Source organism: Salvelinus fontinalis, chromosome 22 (genome assembly GCF_029448725.1).
Source record: "Salvelinus fontinalis isolate EN_2023a chromosome 22, ASM2944872v1, whole genome shotgun sequence".
NCBI lineage: Eukaryota > Metazoa > Chordata > Actinopteri > Salmoniformes > Salmonidae > Salvelinus > Salvelinus fontinalis.
In genome coordinates, this window is record NC_074686.1 from 34,663,873 (window position 1) to 34,691,830 (window position 27,958).

The following is a 27,958-nucleotide window of genomic DNA, read 5'->3' on the forward strand; positions in this document are numbered from 1 at the left end:
ACTTCAACAGTGAAGAGGTGACTCCGGGATGCTGGTCTTCTAAGCAGATTCGCAAAGAAAAAGCCATATCTCAGATTGGCCAATAAAAAGAAAAGATTAAGATTGGCAAAAGAACACAGACACTGGACAGAGGAACTTTGCCTAGAAGGCCAGCACCCCGGAGTCGCCTCCTCACTGTTGACGTTGAGACTGGTGTTTTGCGGGTACTATTTAATGAAGCTGCCAGTTGTGGACTTGTGAGGCGTCTGTTTTTCAAACTAGACACTCTAATGCACCTGTCTTCTTGCCCAGTTGTGTAACTGGGCCTCCCACTCCTCTATATATTCTGGTTAGAGCCAGTGTCTGTGTGTTATTCTATCTCAGTTGTTTACAATATCATATTACAGGAGTGTAGGCCAGAACTGAGCTATTATTTACAATAAATAACTGTAATTACTGTCTCTTTCCTGTTGTTGACTTCTGTCTGTGTCTTATCCATGGAATACAAGAGAGAGGTTAACATAATCAACAGTAACAACCCTAGCAGGCCATAAGTCAGGGGCTGGTGTCTACTCTCTTGTGTGGGAATCTGGAATATAATTACGCTCCTTTCCTAGATCACCAGCAAACACTGGGGTACAAATCAATAGTCTCACCAGGGAGAGAGAGAGGTCGGAGGTTTTATTCAACTTGTGGTACCATGGGATCCCTCGTATGCAAGTCCGTGCCCCACTTCTTCTGGTTCAATGTTTTTTTTGTGTGTTTAAAAAAATGTATTTAACCTTTATTTAACTAGGCAAGTCAGTTAAGAACAAATTCTTATTTACAATGACTGCCTACCCCAGCCAAACCCTAACAACGCTGGGCCAATTGTGCGCCGCCCAATGGGACTCCCAATCACAGCTGGTTGTGATACAGTCTGGGATCAAACCAGGGTCTGTAGTGACACCTATAGCACTGAGATGCAGTGCCTTAGACTGCTGCACCACTCGGGAGCCCAAAGGTGACCTGAAGCTCTTGGCCTTGAACAAGAGCAATCAATGGAGAGGGAATGGTCCGGTAGATGGTCCGGTAGATGGTTCGGTAGATGGCCCGGTAGATGGTTCGGTACATGGTTCGGTAGATGGTTCGGTACATGGTTCGGTAGATGGTCCGGTAGATGGTCTGGTAGATGGTTCGGTAGATGGTCCGGTAGATGGTTCGGTAGATGGTTCGGTAGATGGTCCGGTAGATGGTCCGGTAGATGGTTCGGTAGATGGTCCGGTAGATGGTTCGGTAGATGGCCTGGTAGATGGTTTGGTAGATGGTTCGGTAGATGGTCCGGTAGATGGTCCGGTAGATGGTCTGGTAGATGGTCCGGTAGATGGTCCGGTAGATGGTCCGCTAGATGGTCCGGTAGATGGTCCGGTAGATGGTTCGGTAGATGGTCCGGTAGATGGTCCGGTAGATGGTTCGGTAGATGGTCCGGTAGATGGTCCGGTAGATGGTCCGGTAGATGGTCCGGTAGATGGTTCGGTAGATGGTCCGGTAGTTGGTCCGGTAGATGGTTCGGTAGATGGTCCGGTAGATGGTCCGGTAGATGGTCTGGTAGATGGTCCGGTAGATGGTCTGGTAGATGGTCCGGTAGATGGTCTGGTAGATGGTTCGGTAGATGGTCCGGTAGCTGGTCCGGTAGATGGTCCGGTAGATGGTCCGGTAGATGGTCCGGTAGATGGTCTGGTAGATGGTCCGGTAGATGGTCCGGTAGATGGTCCGGTAGATGGTCCGATAGGCCCACTTCATTTGTGAAAGACCATCCTTTGCTTTCCTTCAAGATACAGAAGACTGAATTACAGATGTTTATACATGACTATGTAGTTGTATGTAATTACATATTTATTTGTATTTATTGAACCTTTATTTAACTAGGCAAGTCAGTTAAGAATAAATTCTTATTAAAAATGACTGCCCTCCCCGGCCAAACCCGGACGATGCTGAGTCAATTGTGCACCGCCCTATGGGACTCCCAATCACGGCCAGATGTGATACAGCCTGGATTCGAACCAGGGACTGTAGTGGCGAGCTAACTATATGTAGCTACATATACATCACAGCATGGTAATGGGAAGCACCACTGAATAAAAAGAGATTTCAGAACATGTTTTATTACTTTATTAATTATTATTATCATTATTATTATTCAAGTTTAGATGTAGACATTTTTGCCATCTTTGTTACATTTTTTTGCATGTAAAACCCTACAACACAAAACATAAAGATGGTAGCAGAAAAAAACAAAATAAAGAAACAAACAATCTAAACCCGACTTCTATGCAATAAAGTGTAAAAACAAGAAACAACTTTCAAAAAATGATGGTTAAAACATTTACCAAAACATTTGCTTTTTTTGCCATGTCCGTGTCCACACTAGTTTACTGGCTTCTTCAACACACAGATAATCCTGTCTGTCCATGTTGTTTCGTCTTCAACCTACAGATAATCCTGTCTGTCCATGTTGTTTCGTATTCAACACACAGATAATCCTGTCTGTCCATGTTGTTTCGTATTCAACACACAGATAATCCTGTCTGTCCATGTTGTTTCGTATTCAACACACAGATAATCCTGTCTGTCCATGTTGTTTCGTATTCAACACACAGATAATCCTGTCTGTCCATGTTGTTTCGTCTTCAACACACAGATAATCCTGTCTGTCCATGTTGTTTCTTTGTCTTCGTCTACTTTTGCAGTCCCTGTGTACAGCATGCTAATAACACATTTTAACACAATCATCTTTCTTCCTTGGAAATAAAACAGAATAACTGAAGTGCAAGCGTTAACATTTTTCTAATTCAAATTTAAAACAAAAATGGTTCCTTATGTTATTTGAAATCACATGACTGTTTCTGTGAAATGATTTTAGTATTATTATTTCAGTTTCTTTGTTTCTGAGAGGCGTTTGTAGCAACATTTTAAGGCTATGTTGATTTCATCGCTATTTCACACAAATCCTCGCCTGCCGAATCCCAGGCAGACTCTAATTACATTATCCCCTGATCATGTATAAATAACTATGTACATCAGAGGATGGACAGTTTAGATTGAACTCATGTTTGATTCCTTTCAGCAGCAATGGGAATCATAGGAAGAAGTGCTCACACAAATGAAAGAGAGACAGAGACAGAGAAAGAGAGCGAGACAGAAAGAGAGAGAGGGAGAGACAGAGAGAGACAGAGAGAGAGAGAGACAGAGAAAGAGAGCGAGACAGAAAGAGAGAGAGGGAGAGACAGAGAGAGAGAAAGAGAGAGAGAGATACAGAGAGAGAGACAGAGAGAAACAGAGAGACAGAGAGAGAGAGAGAGAGAGAGAGAGCAAGACAGAGAGACAAAGAGAGAGAGAGAGAGAGAGAGAGAGAGAAAGAGAGAGAGATAAAACACATGAATGGGAGTCTTTTAGAGGCGAAACAGGTGGTCTACTAGCAAAGTACTAACCAGCTAAATAGAGGGATAATGTTGCTGTGTGGTAACATTTGTTTTGTCGCTCAAATGGTATTAATCTATCTACATAATGTCAAATGCTTTGACCACAAGGCCATAATCCAGGTTGAGGTGTTGCACTACATCTAATTTGATGAACAAAACACTCAACATTGTTGATATTCAATGGCTTCTTTCTATCAAAAGGCACCTTTTTCACCTGTACATGGAACAAGTAGAATGTCATGCTATGTTCAAATCAAGTCCCAAAATGACTAAAAGCCGAATATTAAAGTAGTATATAAATGCAATAGACACACAAAAAAAATGGGGCCTTGTGTACGGTATGGTCAGTTGAAATACCTGGATTGTAAAACCTATGATGCTCAAAGCTATAAAGCTCACAGAACAATACTTATAACCAAGCTACAGTATATCAGCTTCTCTTAAAAAAAGCATACAGGATGAACAGAGTCCAATACAGAGCATCTGTACAGACAATAAAGCATTTCAAAGTGTACAAGCAGGAGCATACAAAGAAAGACATGGAATGGATAGTGCCTCTGTGCCATTCAAACAAACAGAAAATATCATTTGACTGTATTTCATCTCCCATTCAACCTTCTGACAAAAGGCCTCTGTTTTGTTACGTGATCGTCCTGTCCTGTCCACATGAGAGAAAAATACTCTGAATTGCAGGAATTTTGCTTCATTACCTTGTTTGCTACATTTGCAAATGTAAACAGTTTTGCAGAGCCAAGCTCGTGGCCCTTTTCTAAATGCAAAGTCAATGTTGCATATCAACATACCAGGTAGAAAATACTTTGTTCAATATATCAGGCACTGATATTATGAATTTTTCATATTAACAACTTAGAAAAAAATATTGCTTTTTGCATTTTTCTTCCATCCCAAATGTCTTTAGTGATATAATGTTTGTATCCTAGCAACTAAGGCAGCAGCTTAAAATGTCTAGAGGAAGTTCTGTGACAATAGACTCCCCCCCCACCAAAAAAAAACAAACAAACAGTATCCATAACTAAAATACATTAAAACATAGACACTTAGTTGGATGTTAAGTGGAGACCGATGAAACTGAAACCACTGTAGGATATGTTTTTTGACTCAGCCACGGGCGTTCCCTGAGGACGTTTATTTGAGGACGATCCAATCACTAGTCATCGCTCTGCCCATCCATCGTGAAGGAGATTATGACAGACGACTGATGTTTCCCAGCTCCCCATTTTACATATCAATTCACACTTCCTCATTCCATTTGGAACATTGAACCAACCAGGTAAGAGAACATTCAACCCGTGCAGATGTACCTTGTTGTTCGCTGAACTGCCTTGTCAAAGTAACACTTCCCAATAAAAAAAGAAACAACAGCAAAAAAAAACTAAAAATAAGCGTCTATTTGTAGTACCATTTTCTTCAAAAGCGTTTTCCTTTACAAAAAAAGAAAAAGGAAACAGCCAATCGTTTGTTCTGTATTACGTCCAATATAAATGTTTAGATGATATGAGTTCCCTACAGAAGCTATCATGGCACGTTGAGCAAGAAGTCTTCTTCTCATTCAATCATTACAGTACGCTTTTGTCCATTTATTTTGTTCTTTTTCATACTGCTATGCCTGTGCTAAAAGTCCAAGTCAGTAATGCACCAAAATCACACAGAATCCTTTGGAGCATCGGCCTCAGCATCGGCCTCAGCCTCGACAGTTGGCAGGTGAAGCCCTCTCTGTATGTGTGTGGTGAAGTCGTACTTGTCTGCGCAGGCATGCAGGCAGATGCTGCACTGGAAGGGTCCTCCGTCAGCATGGCAGCTCATGTGCAGGGCGTACATAACCTCATCCAGGAAGAGGATGCCACAGTGGATGCACTTACTGGTCAGCTCATCCTGAGTGCCCTGGTCCACCCTCTCCTTACTGGTCAGCTCATCCTGAGTGCCCTGGTCCACCCTCTCCTTACTGGTCAGCTCATCCTGAGTGCCCTGGTCCACCCTCTCCTTACTGGTCAGCTCATCCTGAGTGCCCTGGTCCACCCTCTCCTTACTGGTCAGCTCATCCTGAGTGCCCTGGTCCACCCTCTCCTTACTGGTCAGCTCATCCTGAGTGCCCTGGTCCACCCTCTCCTTACTGGTCAGCTCATCCTGAGTGCCCTGGTCCACCCTCTCCTTACTGGTCAGCTCATCCTGAGTGCCCTGGTCCAACCTCTCCTGCTTGGCTGCAACATCTGGGGGAGGAGAAGGCTGGGGGGATGCCCCCTCGTCTACTTTCTCCTCTCTTCTCTCCTGCTGCTCTCTATGCTTCTCATCCTCCTTCCCCGCCGGGACCGTGGGCAAGGCCCGTTTGTCGGCGCCGCTACTCCTCTCCTTGGCGGTAACGGCAGAGGCGGTGGAGCCGTTGGCGGTGGGTGCCGGTTTGGAATGTTTGATGGCCAGGTCGAGAGGGATGTCGCTTTCGGGGCCGGCGGAGGGCGGGAGAGGGAAGTGTGGGGGCAAGCTAAAGGTGTGGTAAGGCACAAAGCTTTGGCAAGGGTTGGGCAGACCAGGCATGTGGCCTAGGTACTGTGGGTTGCCCGGAACAGACATCTTGTACTTAGTCCAGAAGCGCATCCAATCGGACTCGTTCTGCAGGTCATTGTGGATAAAGGGCAGGCTGAAGAACGGGTACTGGTACTTCTCGATGGGGCTGCCCGGTGGCGAGTAGCTGGCCTGTTTGGAGGGACGCATGTACTTCTCGATGGGGCTACCCCTCTCTGAGGACAAGCTACCCTTCCCCTCCAAGCCCGTGTGATGGACCCCAGCCGAGCCCACCCCGTTCCCCTCCGCCCCTCCCTCTGCAGGGTTCTTGTTGTGTATGTGCAAAGGAGGCATTCGCTTGTGGATCTCCAGGGTTTGGCTAACTAGGAAGGAGTGGGTGGAGAGGGGGCTGGGGTGACCCTTGAACCCAGAGGACCCGTAGGCCTCGTACTGGCCCAGGGAATTCTGGGGCTCCCCTTTACGAGGGACGGGCACTCCTTCCGAGCCTGGCCCATCCTCTCCTGGCCGGCGCTCCAGGGGACTGCCATTGAGGCGCTCCTCGCTGCTGACCCTCTGCTGCTTGGAGCCCACAGGTTCGGAGGGCAGAGGGTCGGGGTTGAGGCGCTCCTCGCTGCTGACCCTCCGCTGCTTGGAGCCCACAGGTTCGGAGGGCAGAGGGTCGGGGTTGAGGCGCTCCTCGCTGCTGACCCTCCGCTGCTTGGAGCCCACAGGTTCGGAGGGCAGAGGGTCGGGGTTGAGGCGCTCCTCGCTGCTGACCCTCCGCTGCTTGGAGCCCACAGGTTCGGAGGGCAGAGGGTCGGGGTTGAGGCGCTCCTCGCTGCTGACCCTCCGCTGCTTGGAGCCCACAGGTTCGGAGGGCAGAGGGTCGGGGTTGAGGCGCTTCCTCGTGCGCCGGCGGATGATCTGCTCGCCGTTGTTCTGCCTGATGATGTTCAGCGGCCGGGGAGTCTGGTGAGAGACAACGATAGATCTTTTATTTACGTATGTATCAACCTATACATAAAAACATTTACATAAATATGTCCTTAATAATAGGAATTTCATAGTAGAGAATATTACCAGAGCATGTCACAACACTAAGGGCTCGATTCCATCCATATCGCTGAATATCGTCGCTATAGTGTGATTGAAACTTAAAGGCAATGTTCCCGTGTTCACAGAGACCGCATTCACGGTAAACACTGCATATGTCGGTTCATTCTGAAATATTCCCTTTATATTCAATCGTGCTATACTGCGGATCTTCAGCGATATGGATTGAATCAAGCTCTAAAATGATCCCAGAATGACTGCAATACAAAAAGGGGACTCCGCGAGTCAGGCTGTAGTCAGTGTAGCTTAATCCTGGTAGTTACAGCTCGTCTGTCCTCCACTGCCCCCCCCCCCCCCCCCTCCCCGTCCGGTAACACCCCCTGCACCCTCTGCTCCCCGGCCGCCACCCAGTCACAGCTGGGCAGACAGGAGACACGAGCACCTGGCCTCCGTCTAGCGCTGACACAGACAAGCCTTGCCCTAGGGGCAGCGCACATTGCTTATTACAGCCCAATAAGGGGCTAAGGCATACTGTAAATACTGCAGGAGTGTTGCTGTACTGCAGATGGCACACAGCTGTTTAAATGGGAACACATTTTATTTACTGCAAGATCCACAGAATAGTAGATGTAGCCTACAGAATCCACTCATTAACTAGCCACTTCATCTGTTTAGCCACCAGGCAAATACAGTAATCATTAAACAATATATTTTTTGTGTGGCCAGTTTAGGGTCATCATTTCTTCGTAATTTCTGTGTTTGCGTGTGATATGACATGCCCCAAGCATTGACTTGAAAAATACAGAAACATCCAGTCTCGTCTGGAGAAGGAAGTCTGTCTACCTTTAGGGCATATTTGAAATGGAAGACAAAAATGAACATTCTTGCCCTCATTTATCACCTAGGCCTTTCCTTCCAATTCCTTTTCCTGTTCTATTTATTTTTCTCTCCTTCTTGCCACAGGTAGGGTTCGGCATTTACCACCAACTTCTCTCAGGTGACACCTCGCACCGCACCGCAATGCCGACAGACATGTTTTCATACCAACGTTTCCATGGAAATCTCCCAGAAATCACTGCAAGCCCAAACTAATGGGCACATAAGAGAGAGAGAGAACATTTTAAATGGAGGTGAGGACATTTCCATTGCTCTGCTCCCTACACATACTGCATATGAAGAAATGACCAGAAGAGAATATGAATTAAAGGGATCAGATTGTCCGCATTGCAGACTGAATTCTAGGTGTGAAATGTCCCTGAGGAATCAATCCCACACACCATACCGCTGCCTCTCAGCTTGTCTTTGTGATGGACAATCTGTTGTCATGTTCCTGGGGAAAGGAAACCAATCATTTCAACCCCTAAAATGAGGGGGTAAAAAAATTATGAAATAATCCATGGCACAGGTCGGAAGATAGGAAAAAGGGAAGCCTAGTATTATCCCTCCCTACACACATACAGTATAGTTATTTATTCAGAAACACGGAGCAGAGTATGTGAGCGGAGTGGAGTGGTTGGAAATCCCGCTCATTGTTCCACGTCTGTTTCAACCGCTCCGCTAAAAACCACTACTCACTCACAGGGAGAAAAAACTGCCGCTCCAAATTCGCTCCATTCATTAAAATCACAATTTAACAAAAAATCCATCTATTGTTGTGACTACATGGATGAACCATTTGGTTTTGAAGTATTGAAATCAAACCATATGATTTGAATGAAAAGTATTTGAATAAACATGAAAAGGTGAATGTAAGAAGCGCTCACCATTTTAAATAGGCTCCATGTCATATTAAACAGCATAGAAACAATCTAAATAGGTCAGGAGACAGACAGGGTCTAAGAAGGCTATATTATTTAAATTATTTCAAGGCTATAGCCTACAAAGAAACACATTGTGAGTGTGACACACTAGGATGGTAGGCAGTCCATTAGACCCTCAGAATTGTCACGCCCTGGCCTTAGTATTCTTTGTTTTCTTTATTATTTTAGTTAGGTCAGGGTGTGACATGGGGAATGTTTGTGTTTTGTTGGTATTGGGTGATTCTATGGTAAAGGGGTTGTTGGTGTAGTATATGGGTTTGGTGTTGAGTGTATGTGTCTAGCTGTGTCTATGTTGGGTGTAGTTCTAGGAAAGTCTATGGTGGCCGGAATGGGTTCTCAATTAGAGACAGCTGATTTCGGTTGTCTCTAATTGGGAGCCATATTTAAGGCTGCCATGGGCTTTAGCTGTTTGTGGGTCATTGTTTGTGTATATGTATAGTTCAACGTAAGTAGTTTGTGTGTGCACTTACGTTTGAAGTTTTCACGATCGTTTGTTGTTTTTTCGTTATTGTTATAATAGTGTGTCGTGTTCATCTTCGTCGTTATTAAAAAGAAGATGTATCCAAATCATGTTGCGCCTTGGTCCTCTCGTTCATGTCAACACGATCGTGACAGAATGACCCACCTATATACGACCAAGCAACATGACCAGCGGCAACAGGAGCAATACAAGGATTCATGGACATGGGAGGAAATTTTAGACCGGGAGGTACCAGGAGAATATAACCGCCCCAAAGCTGAGCTGGAGGCAGCGAAAGCAGAGAGGCGGCGATATGAGGAGCTAGCTCGGAGGCAGGAAAAGGAACCTACAAAGGATCTGGGCTACACTACGTGGGAGGAGATCGACAGGTGGGCGATCAACCCAGGGAGAGTGCCGGAGCCCGCCTGGGATTCTCTGGCGCAGTGCGAGGAGGGATACCGGCGAATGGAGGCAGCACAACGAAGCGGTAGGAAGCCTGTGGGAAAACCCCAAAAATTTCTTTGGGGGGGGCTTAAAGGGAGAGTGGCGAAGTCAGGTAGGAAACCTGCGCCTACTCCCTGTAATTACCGTGGAGAGCGAGAGTACGGGCAGACACCGTGTTACGCAGTAGAGCGCACGGTGTCTCCTGTACGTGTGCATAGCCCGGTGCGGGTTATTCCACCTCCCCGCACTGGCAGGGCTAGATTGAGTATTGAGCCGGATGTCATGAAGCCGGTCCTACATATCTGGCCACCAGTGCGTCTCCTCGGGCCGGTTTACATGGCACCAGCCTTACGCATGGTGTCCCCGGTTCGCCTACATAGCCCGGTGCGGGTTATTCCACCTCCCCGCACTGGTCGGGCAACGGGGAGCATTCAACCAGGTAAGGTCGGTCAGGCTCAATGCTCAAGGGAGCCAATACGCCTGCACGGTCCGGTATTTCCGGCGCCACCTCCCCGCCCCAGTTCAGTGCCACCAGTACATACACCACGTAACAGGCTTCCAGTGTGTCTCCAGAGCCCTGTTCCTCCTCCACGCACTCATCCTATGGTGCGTGTCTCCAGCCCGGTACCACCAATTCCGGCACCACGCACTAAGCCTCTTGTGCGTTTCCAGAGTCCTGTGCATCCTGTTGCTGCTCCCCGCATTAGCCCTGAGATGCGTGTCCCCAGTCCGGTACCACCAGTTCCGGCCCCACGCACTAGGCCTAATGTGCGTCCCCAGGGTCCAGTATGCCCTGTTCCTTCTCCCCGCACTAGCCCTGAGATGCGTGTCCCCAGCCCGGTGCCACCAGTCCCGGCACCACGCACCAGGCCTACAGTGCGCCTCAGCCGGCAGGAGTCTGCCGTCTGCACAGCGATGACTGAACTGCCCGTCTGCCAAGCGCCATCTGAGCCATCCGTCTCCCCAGCGCCATCTGAGCCATCCGTCTCCCCAGCGCCATCTGAGCCATCCGTCTGCAATGAGCCTGCAAAGCCGCCCGTCTGCCATGAGCCTGCAAAGCCGCCCGTCTGCCATGAGCCTACTGAGCCGTCCGCCAGACAGGAGCCGCTAGAGCCGCCAGCCAGACAGGAGCCGCTAGAGCCGTCCGTCAGACAGGATCTGCCAGAGCCGCCAACCAGACAGGATCTGCCAGAGCCGCCAACCAGACAGGATCTGCCAGAGCCGCCAACCAGACAGGATCTGCCAGAGCCGCCAACCAGACAGGATCTGCCAGAGCCGCCAATCAGACAGGAGCAGCCAGATCCGTCAGCTAGCCATGAGCAGCCAGATCCGTCAGCCAGCCATGAGCAGCCAGATCCGTCAGCCAGCCATGAGCGGCCAGATCCGTCAGCCAGCCATGAGCGGCCAGATCCGTCAGCCAGCCATGAGCGGCCAGATCAGTCAGCCAGCCATGGGCCGTCCCTCAGTCCGGAGCTGCAGTCCCTCAGTCCGGAGCTGCAGTCCCTCAGTCCGGAGCTGCAGTCCCTCAGTCCGGAGCTGCAGTCCCTCAGTCCGGTGCTGCAGTCCCTCAGCCTGGTGCTGCCCCTTACCCTGGTACTGTCCCTTACCCTGGTACTGTCCCTTACCCTGGTACTGTCCCTTACCCTGGTACTGTCCCTTACCCTGGTACTGCCCCTTACCCTGGTACTGCCCCTTAGTCCGGAACTGCCCCTTAATGCAGTGTGGTTAATGTGGAGGGGGGTCATTTGGAGGAAGTTAAGGAGGCGGTTAGGGACTGTGGTGACGTGGGGACTACGACCAGAGCCGGAGCCGCCACCATGGATGGAAGCCCACCCAGACCCTCCCCTAGACTGTGTAATGGTGCGCCCGGAGTTCGCACCTTAAGGGGGGGGTTATGTCACGCCCTGGCCTTAGTATTCTTTGTTTTCTTTATTATTTTAGTTAGGTCAGGGTGTGACATGGGGAATGTTTGTGTTTTGTTGGTATTGGGTGATTCTATGGTAAAGGGGTTGTTGGTGTAGTATATGGGTTTGGTGTTGAGTGTATGTGTCTAGCTGTGTCTATGTTGGGTGTAGTTCTAGGAAAGTCTATGGTGGCCGGAATGGGTTCTCAATTAGAGACAGCTGATTTCGGTTGTCTCTAATTGGGAGCCATATTTAAGGCTGCCATGGGCTTTAGCTGTTTGTGGGTCATTGTTTGTGTATATGTATAGTTCAACGTAAGTAGTTTGTGTGTGCACTTACGTTTGAAGTTTTCACGATCGTTTGTTGTTTTTTCGTTATTGTTATAATAGTGTGTCGTGTTCATCTTCGTCGTTATTAAAAAGAAGATGTATCCAAATCATGTTGCGCCTTGGTCCTCTCGTTCATGTCAACACGATCGTGACAAGAATTTAAACAACATTTCTTTGTATTAAATCATTATAGTCTATAAATTGTGCATACAGACTGTGACTTAGCCTACTTAGAATGAAATACAAATTAAATAAAAAATGTCTTATTAGGCTCAGTCTATCTTTAAATACATTTTTAGAAACACGAGTTTGTCCAGTCTGTGGCTTCAGGCTCATGCGATGATGTCTGGAGAGCCAGCCAGCAGCGGGGAATATCCTCTCCACACTTGCAGAGCCACTGGGGATGCTAAACACCCTTCAGGCCACTCTTGCCAGGCTGGGCAGAGATGCAGAGTTGTTTTTACACTTTTCTATAGGTAGGCCTAAAGTTTTTAAGGCAAAATAACCCAATCAAATCAGAAAGCTCCTTGAACGTTGGAAAATGCCAGGCCTATTGGGCCAAAAACAATTATGGCCCATTGTATAGATAATAGAACAAAAATGTATGAAACGTTTAAGAGATCTGATTTTTGTTTATAAATACTTTGGTACAATGACACACTTAATTAGCTACTCACCTCATTCCTTTCTTTTAGCATGTGCATGTAGTAAGTACACCATCATGCAGTCACGTTCCTGACCTGTTTTCTGTTCGTTTTTTATGTGTTAGTTGGTCAGGACGTGAGTTTGGGTGGGCAGTCTATGTTTTCTGTTTCTATGTTGGTTTAAAGGGTGACCTAATATGGCTCTCAATTAGAGGCAGGTGTTTTTCATTTCCTCTGATTGAGAGTCATATTAAGGTAGGTGTTTTCACACTGTTTGTTTGTGAGTGGTTGTCTCCTGTGTCAGTGTCTGTATGTTACGCCACACGGGACTGTTCTTGGTATGTTTGTTCGTTCGGTTTTTGTGTAGTCAGTTTTTCCTGTTATTGCGTTCTTCGTGTTTCATGTAAGTTTGTCGTCCAGGTCTGTCTACATTCGTTTTGTTATTTTGTTAGTTTATTCAAGTATAGTTCGTTTTCTGTCTTCGTCGTTTTGTCGTGTCTTAAATAAATCATGTCATTTCACAACGCTGCGCCTTGGTTCAATCCATGCTCCTCCTCTTCGGATGAACAGGAGGAGGACTACCTTTACAGAACCACCCACCAAATTAGAACCAAGCAGCATATGTTCGAGCAGTGGAAATCACAGGACTACTGGACTTGGGAGGACGAGCTGGATGGAAAAGGTCCATGGGCACAGCCGGGAGAATATCGCCATCCCAAAGCTGAGCTGGAGGCAGCGAAAGCAGAGAGGCGGCGATATGAGGAGGCAGCAAGGAGACGTGGCTGGAAACCGGAGAATGAAGCTCAAGACCGGATTTATGAAGGTACGCGGCTAGCACGGAAGCCCGTGAAGAAACCCCAAAAATTTCTTGGGAGGGGGCTAAGAGGTTGTGGGCCAAGGGCAGGTAGGAGACCTGCGCCCACTTCCCAGGCTAACCGTGGAGAGCGGGAGTACGGGCAGACGCCGTGTTACGCAGTAGAGCGCACGGTGTCTCCTGTACGTGTGCATAGCCCGGTGCGGGTTATTCCACCTCCCCGCACTGGTAGGGCTAGATTGGGCATTGAGCCAGGTGCCATGATGCCGGCTCAACGCATCTGGTCTCCAGTGCGTCTCCTCGGGCCGGCATACATGGCACCAGCCTTACGCATGGTGTCCCCGGTTCGCCTACATAGCCCGGTGCGGGTTATTCCACCTCCCCGCACTGGTCGGGCGACGGGGAGCATTCAACCAGGTAAGGTTGGGCAGGCTCAATGCTCAAGGGAGCCAGTATGCTTGCACGGTCCGGTATTTCCGGCGCTACCTCCCCGCCCCAGCCCAGTACCACCAGTGCCTACACCACGCACCAGGCTTCCAGTGCGTTTTCAGAGCCCTGTTCCTCCTCCACGCACTCTCCCTATGGTGCCTGTCTCCAGCCCAGTGCCTCCAGTTCCGGCACCACGCACTAAGCCTCCTGTGCGTCTCCAGAGCCCTGTACGCACTGTTCCTTCTCCCCGTACTCGTCCTGATGTGCGTGCACTCAGCCCGGTGCCACCAGTGCCGGCACCACGCACCAGGCCTATAGTGCGCTTCGAGAGGTCAGTGTGCCCTGTCCCTGCTCCCCGCACTAGGCTTGAAGTGCGTGTCTCCAGTCCGGTGCCTCCAGTTCCGGCACCACGCACCAGGCCTACAGTGCGTCTCAGCCGGCCAGAGTCTGCCGTCTGCCCAACGGCGCCTGAACTGTCTGTCTGCCAAGCGCCGCATGAACTGCCCGTCTGCCATGAGCCTGCAAAGCCGCCCGTCTGCCATGAGCCTACAGAGCCTTCCGCCAGGCAGGAGCCGCTAGAGCCTTCCGCCAGACAGGAGCAGCCAAAGCCTTCCGCCAGACAGGATCAGTCTGAGCCATCTGTCTCCGCAGCGCCATCTGAGCCATCCGTCTCCGCAGCGCCATCTGAGCCATCCGTCTCTTCAGCGCCATCTGAGCCATCCGTCTCCTCAGCGCCATCTGAGCCATCCGTCTGTCCCGAGCCATTAGAGCCGCCCGTCTGTCCCGAGCCGTCAGAGCCGTTAGTCAGTCAGGAGCCGCTAGAGCCATTCGTCAGTCAGGATCTGCCAGAGCCGCCAACCAGACAGGATCTGCCAGAGCCGCCAACCAGACAGGATCTGCCAGAGCCGTCAACCAGACAGGATCTGCCAGAGCCGCCAACCAGACAGGATCTGCCAGAGCCGCCAACCAGACAGGATCTGCCAGAGCCGTCAACCAGACAGGATCTGCCAGAGCCGTCAGCCAGCCATGAGTGTCCAGAGCCGTCAGCCAGCCATGAGCGTCCAGAGCCATCAGCCAGCCATGAGCGTCCAGAGCCGTCAGCCAGCCATGAGCGTCCAGAGCCGTCAGCCAGCCATGAGCGTCCAGAGCCGCCAGCCAGCCCGGAACTGCCAGTAATCCAGGTGTCTCTCTGTCCGGAGCTGCCTTTCAGTCCGGAGTTGCCCCTCTATCCTGAGCTATCTCTTTATCCTAAGCTACCTCTCTATTCTGAGCTACCTCTCTATCTCGACCTACCTCGCTGTCCTGAGCTACCTTGTCTTGGTGTTGCCCCTTATATTAGGTGGGTGGAGAAAGAGGGTGGTCATTCTAAGGGGGAGATGTAAGCTGGTATTGACTATGGTGGGGTGGGGACCTCGCCCTGAGCCTGAGCCACCACCGTGGTCAGATGCCCACCCAGACCCTCCCCTAGACTTTGTGCTGGTGCGCCCGGAGTTCGCACCTTAAGGGGGGGGGGGTTATGTCACGTTCCTGACCTGTTTTCTGTTCGTTTTTTATGTGTTAGTTGGTCAGGACGTGAGTTTGGGTGGGCAGTCTATGTTTTCTGTTTCTATGTTGGTTTAAAGGGTGACCTAATATGGCTCTCAATTAGAGGCAGGTGTTTTTCATTTCCTCTGATTGAGAGTCATATTAAGGTAGGTGTTTTCACACTGTTTGTTTGTGAGTGGTTGTCTCCTGTGTCAGTGTCTGTATGTTACGCCACACGGGACTGTTCTCGGTATGTTTGTTCGTTCGGTTTTTGTGTAGTCAGTTTTTCCTGTTATTGCGTTCTTCGTGTTTCATGTAAGTTCGTCGTCCAGGTCTGTCTACATTCGTTTTGTTATTTTGTTAGTTTATTCAAGTATAGTTCGTTTTCTGTCTTCGTCGTTTTGTCGTGTCTTAAATCAATCATGTCATTTCACAACGCTGCGCCTTGGTTCAATCCATGCTCCTCCTCTTCGGAAGAAGAGGAGGAGGACTACCGTTACACATGCTTGGGGATATATGTCTTTTCAGATTCCACAATGATTCTTTAGTTGTGGATAATACATCACTGCACTCCCTCTCTTGGTCCTCATCTTTGTAAGTCTCCTTGATTTAGCAGCTGTGTGTTTTATCAGTTTCTTTATGAAAAGGTTGAATTTACAATGGTGTTTGTTCTTGTGGCAACAGGTCACAAATGTTGCTGATGTGATTGAACACTGATCACCCAATAGATATGGGAGTTTATCACAAGTGAATTTATTTTTGAATTCTTTGTGGGTCTGTGTAATCTGAGGGAAATATGTGTCTCTAATTTGGTCATATATTTGGTAGGAGGTTAGGAAGTGCGGCTCAGTTACCACCTAATTTTGTGGGCAATATGCACATAGCCTGTCTTCTCCTGAGAGCTAAGTCTGCCTACGGCAGCCTTTCTCAATAACAAGGCTCTGCTCACTGAGTCTGTACATAGTCAAAAATGTCTTCATTTTGGATCAGTCACAGTGGTCAGGTATTCTGCCACGGTGTACTGTGCTCTCTGTTTAGGTGCAAAAAGCATTCTACTTTGCACAGTTTTTTGTGCCAAGTAATTATCTTTTTGTTGTCTCATGATTTCGTTGGGACTCTTCTCCAGGTTCATCTCTCTGTAGGTGATGGCTTTGTATTGGAAGGTTTGGCAATCACTTCCTTTTAGGTGGTTGTAGAATTTAACGGCTCTTTTCTGGATTTGGATAATTAGCGGGTATCGGCCTAATTCTGCTCTGCATGCATTATTTAGCGTTTTACATTGTACACTGAGGATATTCTAGCAGAATTCTGCCTGCATTGTCTCAATTTGGTGTTTGTCCCATTTTGTGAATTCTATAATGGGCAATGGGTTCTATAACTGATTCAAGTATTTTTAGCCAGTTCCTAATTGGTATGTTTTTTATGTTCCTTTTGATGGCACAGAAGGCATTTCTTGCCTTGTCTCTCAGATCCTTCACAGCTTTGTGGAAGTTACCTGTGCTGATGTTTAGGCCGAGGTACGTGTAGTTTTTTGTGTGGTCTTGGGCAACGGTGTCTAGATGGAAATTGTATTTGTGGCAACTGGACCTTTTTTTGGAACCCCATTATTTTTGTCTTACTGAGATTTACTGTCAGGGTTCAGGTCTGACAGAATCTGTGCAGAAGATCTAGGTGCTGCTGTAGGCCCTCCTTGGTTGGTGACAGTATAGCAGACCGTCATGCCAAATTGAATCAAAAGTTTTTTTGGAATCAACAAAGCATGAGAAGACTTTGCTTTTTGTTTTGGTTTGTTTGTTTGTCAGTTAGGGTGTGCAGGGTGAATACGTGATCTGTTGTACGGTAATTTGGTAAAAAGCCAATTTGACATTTGCTCAGTACATTGTTTTCGCTGATGAAATGTACGAATCTGCTGTTAATGATAAGGCAGGATTTTCCCAAGGTTGCTGTTGACGCATATCCCACGGTAGTTATTGGGGTCAAATTTGTCTCCACTTTGTGGATTGGGGTGATCTGTCCTTAGTTGCAAATATTGGGGAAGATGCCAGAGCTAAGGATGTTAGAGTTTAAGTATAGCCAATTGGAATTTATTGTCTGTATATTTTATCAGTTAATTTAGGATAACATCAACCCCATAGGCCTTTTTGGGTTGGAGTGTTTGTATTTTGTCCTGTAGTTCATTCAATGTAATTGGAGAATCCAGTGGGTTCTGGCAGTCTTTAATAGTTGATTCTAAGATTTGTATTTGATCATGTATATGTTTTTGCTGTTTCTTCTTTGTTATAGAGACAAAAAGATTGGAAAAGTGGTTTACCCATACATCTCCATTGTGGATAGATAATTCTTCGTGTTGTTGTTTGTTTAGTGTTTTCCAATTTTCCAAGAAGTGATTAGATTGTATGGATTCTTCAATGACATTGAGCTGATTTGTGACGTGCTGTTCCTTTATTCCCGTAGAGTATTTCTGTTTAAGTGATTCACCACAGTGAAGGCGTAGCCTCAGTTTTCCTGGGTCTCTATGCTTTTGTTTGTACAGGTTGCTCAATTTCTTTTTTAGGTTTTTTGTCTTCTTCATCAAACCATTTGTCATTGTTGTTCATTTTCTTAAGTTGTCAGCTTGAAATGTTTTGATTTGATAGGGAAGCTGAGAGGTCATAATGTTTAGGTTTTCCACTGCTAAGTTTACACCTTCTCTATTACAGTGAAACATTTGTCCATGAAATTGTCTAGAAGGGATTGAATTTGTTGTTGCTTAATAGATTTTTGGTAGATTTCCACAATATAGAATGTATAAATATTATGCAGTTCCTTTGGCTTTGATGACTCATGATTAGGGATGGGTATCATTAAGATTTTACCAATACTGCTTATCAATCTGGTACTTTAACGGTATTCTTGTCACGCCCTAACCTGAGATATCTCTGTTTTCTTTATATTTTGGTTAGGTTGGGGTGTGACTAGGGTGGGTACGTTCGTTTTTGTATTGTCTAGGTTTTTTTGTATTGTCTAGTTTTTTTTGTATGTCTAGGGTTTTTGTAGGTCTAGGTGATTTGTATGTCTATGGTGGCCTGATATGGTTCCCAATCAGAGGCAGCTGTTTATCGTTGTCTCTGATTGGGGATCATATTTAGGTAGCCATTTTCCCTTTGGTGTTTGTGGGTTCTTGTTCTATGTTTACTTGCCTGTCTGCACTACTCATATTAGCGTCACGGTTCGTTTTGTTATTTTGTTAGTTTTGTTCAGTGTTCATTCTTAAATAAAGAAGAATGTACGCATACCACGCTGCACCTTGGTCTCCTCCTTACAACGGCCGTGACAATTCTTCTTGGTTATTTTTCTTACGAGAAAAAAAGCGAAACAAATTAAGAACAGAATCAACATTGCTTTATTTTCTGAAATGTTCTGAAATGTTCTGAAATAAATAAAATAAACAATTGTTTACAGCAAAAGAAAAAGCAATGTTTTGATCAAATCACTATTATAGACTCTAATGTCGTGATGATGGAAATGTAAAACAAATGAAATAAACAATATTGTCCTGCAAAAGAAAAGACAGTGGTATAGAACAACATGGGTGGGGCGTGCAGGTAGGCTGCAGAAGCACTAACAGTTCTTAGCAGTTCTTCTGGTGAAAGATCAACATATGTGCCTTCTCTGGCAGAAGTCGGGACCTCTCCTGGATTATTGCGTTCCCTGCAGTCAAAAATACCCTATTGCTAGGGGTGGAGGAGGCTTGAGCACAGAGGTAGCTTGTTGCAATGTTTGTGAGGATGGGCAGAGTAGCTCTCTTATCCCACCACCACTACAGCACAGGATCTTCAGCCATGGGGATGGGAGGCAGGCTTTTGTAGAGGTCGACCTCTAGGTCAACATGCTCACTGAGGGTGAGGGACGAGGTGTCCTGTTGGATCGTCAACCTCAACTCCCTGTCCTCCTCTGAGAACAGCTCCTCCAAGGCACTCCTTGTTTTGTACAATGGAGGGACTGTCTCCTCAATTTCCTCTCCATCTCCTTCAGGCTCCTCCTCCTGTTGCTGGTGCTCTGTGTCTGTCTGCTCCGGCTCCTGTGACAGCCCTGGTGTTGCTCCGGTCACATTGGCCTCAACAGTTGCTTTCCTCAGCCTGTCCCAGATGGCGTCACTCACCGGCCTCTCTTTAAATCTGGGGTCCATTGCTGTGGCCTCAGAGGTTCTAGAACACCTTCTCTTTGATGGTTGCCACAAACGTTGTAACTTCATGCTTCACAGTGAAGTGCTCTTCCAGTTTGTGGAGGATGGGTTTGATCTGTCCACGGGGGGCATTCTATTCACATGACACACACAGTGTGGATGTATAGAGGATTCTCATGAGCTGGACAAACTCCTCAGCTGCTGCTTGGGTGGCTGGATACGGCTCCATGAATCTCTCCATCATTAGATAGAGTTCCATCTGGTCTTGACATCAAGGATAAGTGAGTGTTGCGGAAGGCCTGAAACAACAAAAAAACAACATACATTTAATTACCGCACACTTGAATATTGAATTAAATTGTTAAATGTGAGAATTTCAAAATAATACTTTAATAGATTGAACTGGCTTCTTACCAAGGAGCTGCTGCTTTTCCTTCAAGACTGTTTTGGACATCGAGGATCTCTGGAAGCACACGACCACTGCTCTGATTCAGGCTGCCCATTTATCAATGGAAGTCATTTAGTAGATTTTCCGCGCTGCCAGATTCAGTGTGTGTGCAAAGCATCCTATTTTCAGGATGTGTAGCCTCTTGATGGCAACATCCATATTAACAGCATTATCAACAGTCACAGCTACAATCTTGCTTGGCTCCGTCTCAAACTCTTCCAGAATGTCTGAGATCTCCTCTGACACTACTTGGCCAGTTTGTGATTTGTACACTGTCCTGGTGTGGAGTACCTTCTGTTTTACACTGCCCTGGTGTGGAGGACCTTCTGTTTTCCACTGTCCTGGTGTAGAGGACCTTCTGTTTTACACTGTCCTGGTGTGGAGGACCTTCTGTTTTACACTGTCCTGGTGTGGAGGACCTTCTGTTTTACACTGCCCTGGTGTGGAGGACCTTCTGTTTTACACTGCCCTGGTGTGGAGGACCTTCTGTTTTACACTGTCCTGGTGTAGAGGACCTTCTGTTTTACACTGTCCTGGTGTAGAGGACCTTCTGTTTTACACTGTCCTGGTGTGGAGGACCTTCTGTTTTACACTGCCCTGGTGTGGAGGACCTTCTGTTTTACACTGTCCTGGTCTAGAGGACCTTCTGTTTTACACTGTCCTGGTGTAGAGGACCTTCTGTTTTACACTGTCCTGGTGTGGAGGAACTTCTGTTTTACACTGCCCTGGTGTGGATGACCTTCTGTTTTACACTGCCCTGGTGTGGGTGACCTTCTGTTTTACACTGTCCTGGTGTGGATGACCTTCTGTTTTACACTGTCCTGGTGTAGAGGACCTTCTGTTTTACACTGTCGTGGAGGACCTTCTGTTTTACACTGTCCTGGTGTGGAGGACCTTCTGTTTTACACTGTCCTGGAGGACCTTCTGTTTTACACTGTCCTGGAGGACCTTCTGTTTTACACTGTCCTGGTGTAGAGGACCTTCTGTTTTACACTGCCCTGGTGTGGAGGACCTTCTGTTTTACACTGTCCTGGTGTGGAGGACCTTCTGTTTTACACTGTCCTGGTGTGGAGGACCTTCTGTTTTACACTGTCCTGGTGTGGAGGACCTTCTGTTTTACACTGTCCTGGTGTGGAGGACCTTCAGTTATACACTGTCCTGGTGTGAAGGACCTTCTGTTTTACACTGCCCTGGTGTGAAGGACATTCTGTTTTACACTGCCCTGGTGTGAAGGACCTTCTGTTTTACACTGCCCTGGTGTGAAGGACATTCTGTTTTACACTGCCCTGCTGTGAAGGACCTTCTGTTTTACACTGTCCTGGTGTGGAGGAACTTCTGTTTTACACTGTCCTGGTGTGGATGACCTTCTGTTTTACATTGCCCTGAAGGACCTTCTGTTTTACACTGTCCTGGTGTGGAGGACCTTCTGTTTTACACTGTCCTGCTGTGAAGGACCTTCTGTTTTACACAGTCCTGGTGTGAAGGGCCTTCTGTTTTACACTGTCCTGGTGTGGAGGACCTTCTGTTTTACACTGTCCTGGTGTGGAGGAACTTCTGTTTTACACTGTCCTGGTGTGGAGGACCTTCTGTTTTACACTGTCCTGGTGTGGAGGACCTTCTGTTTTACACTGTCCTGGTGTGGAGGACCTTCTGTTTTACACTGTCCTGGTGTGAAGGACCTTCTGTTTTACACTGTCCTGGTGTGGAGGACCTTCTGTTTTACACTGTCCTGGTGTGAAGGACCTTCTGTTTCACACTGTCCTGGTGCGAAGGACCTTCTGTTTTACACTGTCCTGGTGTGGAGGACCTTCTGTTTTACACTGTCCTGGTGTGAAGGACCTTCTGTTTCACACTGTCCTGGTGTGGAGGACCTTCTGTTTTACACTGTCCTGGAGGACCTTCTGTTTTACACTGTCCTGGTGTGAAGGACCTTCTGTTTCACACTGTCCTGGTGTGGAGGACCTTCTGTTTTACACTGTCCTGGAGGACCTTCTGTTTTACACTGTCCTGGTGTGAAGGACCTTCTGTTTTACACTGTCCTGGAGGACCTTCTGTTTTACACTGCCCTGGTGTGGAGGACCTTCTGTTTTACACTGTCCTGGTGTGGAGGACCTTCTGTTTTACACTGTCCTGGTGTGAAGGACCTTCTGTTTTACACTGTCCTGGTGTGGAGGACCTTCTGTTTTACACTGTCCTGGTGTGGAGGACCTTCTGTTTTACACTGTCCTGGTGTGGATGACCTTCTGTTTTACACTGTCCTGGTGTTGAGGACCTTCTGTTTTACACTGTCCTGGTGTGGAGGACCTTCTGTTTTACACTGTCCTGGTGTGAAGGACCTTCTGTTTTACACTGTCCTGGAGGACCTTCTGTTTTACACTGTCCTGGTGTGAAGAACCTTCTGTTTTACACTGTCCTGGTGTGAAGGACCTTCTGTTTTACACTGTCCTGGAGGACCTTCTGTTTTACACTGCCCTGGTGTGGAGGACCTTCTGTTTTACACTGTCCTGGTGTGGAGGACCTTCTGTTTTACACTGTCCTGGTGTGAAGGACCTTCTGTTTTACACTGTCCTGGTGTGGAGGACCTTCTGTTTTACACTGTCCTGGTGTGGAGGACCTTCTGTTTTACACTGTCCTGGTGTGGATGACCTTCTGTTTTACACTGTCCTGGTGTTGAGGACCTTCTGTTTTACACTGTCCTGGTGTAGAGGACCTTCTGTTTTACACTGTCCTGGTGTGAAGGCCCTTCTGTTTTACACTGTCCTGGTGTGGAGGACCTTCTGTTTTACACTGTCCTGGTGTGGATGACCTTCTGTTTTACACTGTCCTGGTGTTGAGGACCTTCTGTTTTACACTGTCCTGGTGTAGAGGACCTTCTGTTTTACACTGTCCTGGAGTACCTTCTGTTTTACACTGTCCTGGTGTGGAGGACCTTCTGTTTTACACTGCCCTGGCTTGTGTAGTGCACTGTAACAGTGAGATAGTGGTCCGGCAAAGGCTGGTCCACCCGTCTGATGTGATGTCCAGCTTTGGCACGTCCTTCAGCTCAGTGATCACATTGACCTTTTCTACACCCTACCAGGTAGGAAGTAACTCCTGGAGGGAGGGGTATATTTGGGGGTGAGGGCCTTGCTCATCTCTCTACAGTAAACAAAATACATAGTTTTCATGTGTTGAATTATCATTATTGAATGTTTGTGTTGTTGTGTGTTGTATTGTGGAGTGATGGGACTAACATACAACCCTTTTATACAACTATATCCTAAACATGAATACAACTCAATATAGACTGTTACCTAAAGCCCTTGGACTCCACTGTTGCAAAGGGGTGTAGGCCTTTCACTATGAACTTGGTCACGGCTAGGTGGCACTCATTCACCCTCTCCTCAGTCATCCTCCCACTAGCTGCCAGCGTGAAGGGGTTTGGGCTTGTCTTTGGCTTGGACCAGCGGTATTAGAGGGAGGAGTGGGTTGGTTCATTGTAGCTGCAACTTTAACAAAAAAGTTGCAAAATCTTTAAATGGGTGATTGAATTTCGGAACGCGCCCATAGCTAAACAATCAGCTGGCTAATGGTTCCTTTTAATCATGAACCCATGTTCACATAATCTAGTTAACTCTGTGTGTGTGGGCTCTAGGCTGCTAGCATACATACCTAACGGAGATCAGACAACGAGGGATGAACTACTAGCCAGTCGAAAACTGTGCATTTCTCTGCCTGTACATGATGCACTTTCCATAGATGTTTGGACAGATTGCTCGTGTTTTCCACCCTTACAAGAAAAAGTATTGTTGTACTTGTGGTAACGAGTATTTTCAGCATCGACTCTGGTAAAGTGTAACCACACTTCTGATCGTTTAGTTCTCTCCTCCAACGTCACTAATTAACAGCAGGGTCTTTCTTGTGTGTGTGTGTATGCGTGTGTGTGCGAGTGCATTTGTGTGTGTGTGTGTGCTGTAGCGTGTGAGAGACACAGGCTCCGCGCAAGAGAGATCTCTCTTCTGGATTGGTAATAGTGACAACGCATCATAGACGAATGTCTTAATCATTTTGCAAATTAGAAACGGTTGGTGAGACAAAATGTGCAAGATAACGTTTATGTAGCAATAATAAATAGGAAATCTTAATTTCTTCAGTACCGAAAGCAGAACCGATAATTTAGCCTCGGGGCCCGTTTTGGCACCCATTCCTACTCATGATTGAGTATACCTCTGTTGAAGTAGAGTGTGATGTTGTCAGTGGACTGACTGTGAATGCTCTAAGGGACTCTGGGTTGAGCTCAGTGATAAAGTAGTCTACAGTACTACTACAAGAGATGAGCTATAGGTGTATCTACCGTAGTAGTCCCATCGAAGTCTACCATTGACAAGGTACATACCCAGCGTCTGACAGCGCTGCAGAAGTTGTGACCCATTTTTGTTGGTTATGTTGTCGTAGTTGTGTCTAAGGGGGCATATGGGGGAGGGAATGCTGTCACCTCCAAGTTGGTGTTTGTCCCCCTGTGTGCTGAGGGTGTCAGGTTCTTGTCCAGTTCTGGCATTTAGGTCACCACAGATTAGTACATGTTCTTGGGCCTGGAAATGGTTGATCTCCCCTCTAGGATGGAGAAGCTGTCAACGTTAAAGTATGAGGACATTTTTCTCTGTTGAGAATAATTTTCTTATTCATTTCTAGCCAGATGTAAAATGTTCCTGTTTTGACTAATTTAATAGAGTGAGTTGGGTGTGCTCTATACCAAATTAACATACCCCTTGAGTCTCTTCCCTGTTTCACACCTGGTCGTTTGGTGAATGGGACTACCAGCACTCTGTAACCTAGAGGACAACCATAGTGTCTAGTGTTGTTTTTGTGTGGTTTAGGCCCGGACCATCACCGTCTCTCTCTCTCTCTCTCTCTCTCTCACTATCTCCCTCTCTATCTTTCTTTCTCTCTCATCCAGCTGTCAAGGCTGTCTGTCTGGAGCAGGAGGAGAAGCAGAGGATGAGTCAGACCAGAAGAAAGAAAGAGTGCCCTCTACTGACCGGAACATTATGAACCCACAGCCATGGACGCTCTTTGTCCTCCCTTCTCTCTGTCTCTGTCTTTCTCTCAATTCAAATCAATTTAAGGGCTTTATTGGCATGGGAAACATATGTTAACATTGCCAAAGCAGGTGAAGTAGATAATAAACAAAAGTGAAATAAACAATAAAATGTACAGTAAACATTACACTCACAAAAGTTCCAAAAGAATAAAGACATTTCAAATCTGTCTCTCTCGCTCTCTGGCTCTCTCTGTGTGTGTGTCTCTCTCTCTCTGTGTGTGTCTCTCTCTCTGTGTGTCTCTCTCTCTCTCTCTCTCTCTCTCTCTCTCTCTCTCTCTCTCTCTCTTTGTCTCTCTCTCTCTCTGTCTCTTTCTCTCTCTCTCGCTGTGTGTCTGTGTCTGTATGTCTGTCTGTGTGTCTTCTCTCTCTCTCTCTCTCTCTGTGTCTTTGTCTCAATTCGTCTCTCTATGTGTCTCTCTCTCGCAATTAAATTAAATTGAATGATGGCACGATGTAACAATATACATATTTCCAAAGCAACTTTGGAGATTTACAATATTAACATCATTGAAATAGTAATAATCAATATTGTCAACGGGACAACTGCAACAACAATAATCAAGGGTGAAAATAACCATACAATGAACAATAACAATAACAATGGCATAGAGGACATTTGCAGGTTGGTTGGTTTATCAATCACTGTCCCTCATCTTATGGCAGGCAGCAATGTAGGTATTTCAATTTGAATGAGTTTTTAATGGCGTAGAATGCCCTGTGTGCTTTCTCTCGCAGATCATTCACTGCTTCATTAAGGCGTCCAGAGCTTATTTTTAAACCTAAGTAATTGTAGTGTGTGCAGTACTCTATATATTTTTGTAACAATTGAGAACTTTGGTCTAATTCCCTGAGATCTGGATCTTCTCTGGAAAATCATAATTTTTCTGTATTTTTGGGGTTTACTACCAGGGCCCAGGTCTCTCTCTCTCATTTTTCTGCAGAGATCCAAGTCTAGTAAAAGTTCAGGACATGTTTAGCCAACAGATTGACAGTGTAATGCCATAGACAAATGAAGGTGGGTGGAAGACGCAGACAGAAGAAAGGTCATCTTCATTCTGCCACCATCTTGACCTTTTATTTGACTTTCTACCATAGCTCATAATTACCTCTCTTACAGGATGTTCCATCTAAAACAACCCTTCACCTGCTCACTTGTTGCATCATGCATCTATTTCCACACGGTTGCTGTTTATGTTTAGAGCGTTAGGTCGGTGGTCCCCTGCTGTGTTGAACCGGAGCCTGTGTCATGCATAAGACATCTCTCCCTGGCATCATCTACCGTACACAAAGGCCTACACAATACAAAAGCCTTGGTATTTCCAGACTCCATAAGTGGATAAGTGATTAACCTTTAATGTAGCTACCTTTCTCATTGTGATATGAATACCGTCTATGTTGCCTCGTTCCTCACAAAGCTAGTGCCTTCATCGTTGTCTGTGTCCCAAATGGCACCCTATTCCTTATATAGTGCCCTACTGTTGACCAGGGCACATAGAGAGCCCCATAAGGCTTTGGTCAACAGTAGTGCACTACGTAGATAATAAGGTACTGTGCGTCTCCGTTGTCAGCAGCAGAACTTTTCAGAACAGTTCAGGAGACCTTTTGGAGTATGCCATTCATTGTTTTCTGTCGGCGTGATGGACGGAGGAGTGCACTTTGGCAACTGTAAACAGAGACTCTTCAGACTAAACAAAGTAATGCTGCTACTTCGTTGAGTTTTTACATCTGTAAAGACAGAGACAGACTGTTCAGACAGAACAAAAGTAATGCTGCTACTCACACATACAGTAGGTCCTACGCTCCTCGCTGCCTGTCAGGTGCTATTATGTTCTAAGAGTCCAGACATAAATTACAGGCCCACTACAGCGCCGGTTTATGAGGTGCTATTATGAAATGATTTCTGTACAGCATATAAATGTTTTATTCAAAACTATATAAAAACTACTGGAAAATCCACTGCCAAGATGTGAAAGACAAGGATTGGCCGGGTAGATGAACATGCCTGCATATGAAAACGTCATCATCCCTGATTAATTGAGGACCTCCTAAAAGACAAGCGGTGTAAGGTTATGTTAAACGATGCCCTCTCTACACAAAGGGTTCTACATGGAACCCAAAAGAGTTCTACCTTGGACCAAAAACGGTTCTCCTACGGGGACAGCTGAAAACCCCTTTTGGAACCCTTTTTTTCGAAGAGTATTCTGCTGAACATGGGGGTCGTTTCCGGTGAGGATAGAACGAACAAGATACCATAACTCAGCCCCCACTGAGAGGAGCGGAGGAACAAAGAAACTCACGAAAACAGACAATCTGGACTCAGAGTGAGTGTTGCGCAAAATGATGGGGAACTCCCCAAGACATTTATTAGAATCCTCTCCTCTCCAATACATTTATTAGAATCCTCTCCAAGACATTTATTAGAATCATCTCCTCTCCAAGACGTTTATTAGAATCCTCTCCAAGTCATTTACTAGAATCCTCTCCTCTCCAATACATTTATTAGAATCCTCCCCAAGAAATGTATTAGAATCCTCTCCAAGACATTCATTAGAATCCTCTCCTCTCCAAGAGATTTATTAGAATCCTCCCCAAGACATTTATTAGAATGCTCTCCTCTCCAAGACATTTATTAGAATCCTCTCCAAGTCATTTATTAGAATCCTCTCCAAGTCATTTATTAGAATCCTCTCCTCTCCAAGACATTTATTAGAATCCTCTCCAAGACATTTATTAGAATCCTCTCCAAGTCATTTATTAGAATCCTCTCCTCCCCAAGTCATTTATTAGAATCCTCTCCAAGTCATTTATTAGAATCCTCTCCTCCCCAAGACATTTATTAGAATCCTCTCCTCTCCAAGACATTTATTAGAATCCTCTCCAAGACATT

General features: G+C 46.6%; 1 protein-coding gene across 3 annotated transcripts in view; it reads right to left on the bottom strand.

The window, feature by feature from the left end:
• Positions 1-2,115: 2,115 nt before the first annotated feature.
• LOC129820233 (zinc finger transcription factor Trps1-like) overlaps positions 2,116-27,958 on the bottom strand; it is a 239,989-nt gene continuing 214,146 nt past the window's right edge. For all 3 annotated transcript variants that reach the window (XM_055877258.1, XM_055877261.1, XM_055877260.1), the window contains exon 7: positions 2,116-6,926. In XM_055877258.1, the coding sequence (XP_055733233.1) occupies positions 5,103-6,926 (1,824 nt within the window). In that variant the 3' untranslated portion in view covers positions 2,116-5,102. The remainder of the gene's footprint in view (positions 6,927-27,958) is intronic.